The sequence below is a fragment of the Microtus ochrogaster genome, chromosome 1 (genome assembly GCF_000317375.1).
Source record: "Microtus ochrogaster isolate Prairie Vole_2 chromosome 1, MicOch1.0, whole genome shotgun sequence".
NCBI classification, from domain to species: Eukaryota; Metazoa; Chordata; class Mammalia; order Rodentia; family Cricetidae; genus Microtus; species Microtus ochrogaster.
The window spans coordinates 58263146-58269486 of record NC_022009.1 but is presented as its reverse complement, the minus strand read 5'-3'; the positions used below and the strand labels follow the sequence as shown (position 1 = coordinate 58269486).

General features: G+C 39.0%; 1 protein-coding gene across 1 annotated transcript in view; it reads left to right on the top strand.

The window, feature by feature from the left end:
* The window catches only part of Srp54 (signal recognition particle 54), a 40422-nt gene extending 36799 nt beyond the window's left edge, over positions 1-3623 (top strand). The window contains exons 14-15 of the mRNA XM_026781839.1: positions 1298-1393; positions 2948-3623. Of these exons, the coding sequence (XP_026637640.1) occupies positions 1298-1393; positions 2948-3039 (188 nt within the window). The 3' untranslated portion in view covers positions 3040-3623. The remainder of the gene's footprint in view (positions 1-1297; positions 1394-2947) is intronic.
* Positions 3624-6341: the final 2718 nt, after the last annotated feature.

The window sequence follows — 6341 nt, the reverse complement described above, 5'->3', positions numbered from 1 at the left end:
AGGGTTTCTCTGTGGCTTTGGAGCCTGTCCTGGAACTAGCTCTGTAGACCAGGCTGGTCTCGAACTCACAGAGATCCGCCTGCCTTTGCGTCCCGAGTGCTGGGATTAAAGGCGTGCGCCACCATTTCCTGGCCCAGTTTTAATTTTAAAAGTTTGTTTCTTTGTGCATCTAATGATTAGAGTTTCATTGGTGAGTCACCTCTTCCTTGTTCAGTCCCTCAGTTTTTCCTCCCTATCGCTCTGTAATAACATCTTAGTATCCTTGCTTTTCATCTGCAAATACTGTCCCAAGGTTATTTCTGCTTTCTAATAAATTTCTATTTTAGGGCTAGAGGTGTAGCTCAGAGGTAGAGTGCTTGACTAGCATGTTGAGGCTCTGAGCCCTAGTCCACCTCCTCCTCTCCAGAGTTTCAAGTGGGCACAGTGTCTACAATCCCAGCAGTTAAGAGGCAGAAGGATATCTTCAAGTTCCACATCAGTTAGGACTTTGTAGTAAGACTTATCTCAGCCAACAGAACAAAGCTGCGAATAGTAGTGTATACCTTTGATCCCAAGACTCGGGGAGGGAGAGGTAAGCCTGGTTTATAAAGAGAGTTCTAGGACACCAAAGCTACATAGAGAGACCCTGTCTCAGTCAATCAAACAAACAAATAAAAAGACATTTTAATGTAGGCTATGCCTGTTTATCTTTTCCTTTGATTTCTTTTACTCATGCAGTCTTTCCTGTGTTGATGCCACAGTAATCAGCTTAGTATTTCTTCTACTCATTTTTTGTTTGATTGATTTAGTGGGTATGGGACTCAAACCCAGAATTTCATGCATGTTGTGTAGGCATTATTGCACCAATCTTTATCTTGCTCAGATTTATTTTTGTTTGTCTTTTTATTCCTGCTGGAATTTATTTTGCTATGTATGTATAGTATAAAATAAAAGGATATTGCTTTTCTGAAGAATTTATTGACTATTCTAGCCCTCTTTTGATTTAATTTCTATAATGTAGAATAAAATACTTAAATTGATCTGTGTAATGATGGCCCATGCCTTTAATCCCACCACTCAGGAGGCCTTTGATCCCATTATTCAGAAAGCAGAGGCAGGTGGATCTCTGTCTATCTTGGCTTATCAGTGAATTCCAATCTAGCCAGAACTAACGCAGTAACACCAATGAAAAGCATTTCATACAATCCTTTATAAAGAATTTGTATTTTTCATCAAAAAGATGTAATTGAGAAAAATATTAGTAAACTATATATGATATTCTATACCACATCATAAACTAAATTTTTTGTTTTATCAGGTGGTGATATGTCTAAGAATGTGAGTCAGTCACAGATGGCAAAATTGAATCAACAAATGGCCAAAATGATGGATCCACGTGTTCTTCATCACATGGGTAAATACAAAATCCTTGTGTTACCGATTGTAATATACAGTTAAATTTATGAGGGTTGTAGTTTAATGGTAAGACTATTGTAGTGGTTGAAGGAAGATGACCATCTGATTCTTGATTGTTAATCATTCTAGATAAGCGGAAGTTTTTTGAAGAGTTTATGAAGAACTTTGTGTCTGTGTGTCTCTGTGTTTTTTGTGTATATGATGTGTGTGTGCTCATGTTTTCTTGCTCAGATAAGATCAAAGGACAAACTTCCAGAGTCAGTCCTTGCCTTCTGTCTTGCTGTAGCAGTGTCTCATTGTTTTCGCTGCTGTGCTGTGTGTAGTCTAGGCTAGCAGGCCTATAGCCTTTACCTTGTTGAGAGCTGAGATTGCAGATGCACACTGCTGCATGTAGCTTCCTGCATGGGTTCTGGGAATTTATGTCGTTATCAGGCTTGAGCAACTAGCACTTTCGCTCGCTGAATCATCTCCCTAGCTTATAAATAAGCTGAGGTTTTATGTTTTCCTCTGCTGCCATTTGTGTGTATGTACGTGGTGTGTGCGAATGTGTGGTGTATGCATTTGTAAGCTGGAACAAGTACTGTGGAGATCATGTCTTCCTCTCTTGCTCTCCGCCTTTTTAAATAGTATCTCTAACTGATTAACTTGTCTCTTATTGAGCTAATTTGGTTGCAGCTTGCTGTTTCAGCTAGTCTGGATGACTGACCACCAAGTGATCCACATGTCTCTCTCTCCTCCCTTCCTCCCATGTTTGGAATTTTAGAAACACTGGCCACTGCACACAGCTTTTGTGCAGGGGCTGGAAATCCAAATCAGGTTTTCATGCTTGTGCACCAAAGAAGCTCACTACCTGAGGAGCCATCTTCCACGCCCAATTTTTTTTTCTAGTTTTATAATTACTTTATTTTGTATGTTTATTTGGGGATTTGAAGGAGAGGGGTTTGAAACAGTGTCTCATTATATAGCTCTGGCTGCCCTGGAAGTTGGTATAAAGACCAGGCTGGCCTTCACCTGAGAGAGATCCGCCTGCTTCTGCCTCCCGAGTAATGGGATTAAAGGCATGCACCACCACTGCCCTCAGTTTCCTTTTCTATAAAGATTTTAGATAATATCTCATCAGGGGATTGTGACAAATAAGTAAGCTCATATATGTGAAAGCATTTAGTATGGTTCTGAGTGCTTAACAAATGGTGAATTCTTTTTCCATAGGTTCTTTGAATCACAGCCCCTATCCCGAATTGATCAATTTTATAAAACGAATTCTTGTTACAAGAAGACTTAGTTTTTGTTTAGACTTCTTAAGTGTGAACAGGAACTATTCCAAGATCTTTTCATGTTTTACCGTATTCTTCATGGTAACTTTATGGAGCACATTTTCATTTTTTTAGATGAAAATAAATCTAATAATACACATTTTAATTTGGTATAGTTTTAAAGTCTACAGACTAAATTGCTGTCATTTTTTAGAAATGAAGGTACTTTTTAGGCAAAAGCAGTAACCATTTTAGAATCCACATGGTCATGACCTGTTTTAACTCTCTGTTCCTTCTAGGTGGCATGGCAGGACTTCAGTCAATGATGAGACAGTTTCAACAAGGTGCTGCTGGCAATATGAAAGGCATGATGGGATTCAATAACATGTAAAGAAGATGCCTTAATAGAAACTGACGTGGTTGATTATGTTATCTGCTTAGGCCTCAGAGTTTCCCTTCCTTTTGCAAGTGGGGTAGAACAGTGTTCTTGCCTGTCTCGCCCTCATTCTTTCCTCATCGTTTTCCTTCTGTCTTCCTTCTGACGGAAGGGAGAAGTGGCCGGTTGTTTCAGAAGTCATCATATTCCTGCTTTAAATCTTCTGTTCGTTTCACCGTCATAACACTTCTTAAGTTAAACAAATCATGATGTCAAATTTTAGTTCGTAAAGGTTTTTAATTGTCTCAAAAGCCAAGCATCTATAAACAGTCTCGATCAGTAAATTACATGATATTGAAGGAAAGTCTGCAAAATAAACTTCAAGTGATAATTTAAAGGGTCGTTAACTTTCTTTATGGTCTAACGTGGTACCCCCTCCCCCCAAAGTAGACAAAAAGCTGGCAGGTACATTTCGAGGGAGATATGGTAGAAATAATTTAATCATGAATATTAGGAAATGTTATTTATTTTAGAATAAAATAATTTATTACAAAAACCTGAGCTTTGCTATTTTAATTAAAATAAAAAAATTTGGTTAAGAATTTGGTTACAGTGCATATGATGTTTTGTATCCACCTTAAATTTTTAAATGTTTTTGGAGTCTCATGGTCCTTGATCGTTTTTAAAGCTATTTTTATGTTTCTTACATACTATTGACAAAATTATGTTTTAGTAATAGATAATACATAAATTTGCTAATGAGAAAGTAAAATTACTAGGCTACAGTATTGTATATTAAAAATAGTAAGGGCACACAAAGTTGGTTGGGTTATTAGTAACTGTTGCTGCACATGTTCTTGTGGGTGCACGTGTACTTTAGCACATGTGTGAGGTTAGAGGACTTTTTTTCCCGTTTTACAGGTCTTGCTCTGTAGCTCTGGCTGCCCTGGAACTCACTGTGTAGAGCAGACTCACATAGACCGCCTACCTCTGCCTCCTGAGTACTGGGATTAAACGTGTGAGACACGACACTGGGCTTCAGACACAAGGTGGCAGAAGTCAATTCTCATTTCACATTATTGGAAGTCAGGACACCCTCAGGTGCTAGTCCTTGCCTTCTACATCGTTTAAGACACGGTCTCTTGTTAGTTGGCCTTCACGCTTCTGGGGATTCTCAGTTTTCACCTCCCATCTTGCTGTAGACGTGCTGGAACTACATTGCTACCATGTTTACCTTTTGTTAGTGTTTGGAGAAAGGCTCAGGCTGGTCTGGAACTCAATGACAAATCTGCTTCAGCTTCCTGAATGTAAGTTACTTTTTTTTCTTAAAGATTTATTTATTTATCAAGTATACAATGTTTTGTTGCATGTATGTCTGAACACCAGAAGTGGTCACCAGACCTCATTACAGATGCTTGTGAGCCACCATGTGGTTACTGGGAATTGAACTCAGAACCTTTGGAAGAGCAGCCAGTGCTCTTAACCACTGAGCCATCTCTCCAGCCCTAAAAGCAGATTTTTAAATGTTTTTTTTTTTCAACAAGAAATAAGTATGTGAGGGGGAAACCTGTAAACTACCATTCTTTGAAAAGTATTCTCATAAAGAATGCCGTTCAGCTAGGCATGGTAGTGCTTAGCAAAGCTAGGATTCAGGAAACTGAGGCAGGAAGATCAGGAGTTGGAGGCCAGTCTAAGTTATGTAGCCCTTGTCTCAAAAACCAAAAATATAACAAAAGAATGCAACTGATTTTATGTTTTGCTTAGGTACAGATATTATAGCTAATAATTATTGTTTAGTAGAGGACTATGATTTCCCTACTGGGCACTGTATTTTGAAAAAATTACATATTTTGTGTTCTGCAGAATTGGCATAGCAAGGCATAGCTAGAGAAATCTGAGCTAGAGAAAATGCCAATTAAATTGCACACTACCTTTTCTGGGTATGCGTGTTAGTGATTTGTGTTTTCTGAGTATTTTGTCTTGACTGAATAAAAGTAAATAAGATGAACTTTTGGCCATAAAATCCTAGTTACCTTCTGCATGTGTTTTGGTATTCTTATGTTTGATTTGATTTTGTTTTCCAAAACTAAACAGTGGCAAAAGAACCAGTAGAGATCACTATGTTCCTAGGCCAGTATATTAGTAAGAGGTAAGGGTTCTCAAGAGTCACAGAACTTATTAAATAAATCTCTTTGTCTGTCTGTCTGTCTATCTATCTATGGAATTTATTGGAATGACTTACAGGCTGCAGTACAATATTGACCTGTTGTGAATGGAAAGTCAAGAATCTCGTAGTTGCTCAGTCCCACTAGGCTGGATGTCCCAGCTGTCTTTTGCATTCCCTGGAATCCTGAAGAAGTAGACTCCTATACCAGTGGCCCGCAACTTTGCATTTTGATTGATTGTTGTTTCCTGTAATTGGTCTCTATCTGTTGCAAGGAAAAAATTCTTTGAGGGGTGAGGACTGCATTTTATCTGTGGGCACAGAACAAATATTTAGATGTAGTTAGGAGTTAATGCTCATATAATAAAGTGACAGTTGGAGGTTCTCCAAGATCTGCAACTTCATTAGCCTCTGAAAGTTTGGTTAGGCTCACAGTATCATGCATAATGTCCAGTCCAATTAGAGAACTGTTGGTTACCCCCAAGGTATGTGTGCCTCATAAACATTCCGTGTATAGTGGAGCAAAGGCATGACAGCAGGAACGGCTTAGAGTTCACATTTTGATCTGTAAGTCGGAGGCAGAAAGAAGAGGATTTTGAAACCACTCTGGAGACACCTCCTAGTCGTTCCCAAACAGTTCCATCAACAGACCACATGTTCAAACCTACGAGACTATGAACGCCATTCTCATTCACACCACCACAGGACCAAACCCAGGTCGCTCTTACTGAAGAGCAGCAAGTCGCTTTGACCAGCGTCATTCTCCAGTCCCCAAATTTCTTTAAATTTTGCTTTAAGTTCCAATTACAGTGTTTTGACCACGATAGTATTTTATCAGATATTATCTTCTGTCCTCTGCTTTCAGACTGAAAGTTACTGGTGTGGTTAAATTGCATCTCAGTTGCTAAGAAATTAGCTTAAACTTTACCTCTAGGTGAGTTGTCTAGCCTGTGGCATGTTATTGTAGTAGTTAGGTGATGCATGTAAATTTTCTGTGCTAGTTTCTCCCAGCATTTTTTTTTATATTGAGAAAAGGAAAAAAAAAAGTTTCCCCCTCCTCCCAGCCTCCCATTTCCCTCCCCCTCCTCCCACCCTTCTCCCCTCTCCCCACTCCTCTCCCCCTCCCTCTCCAGTCCAAAGAGCAGTCAGTGTT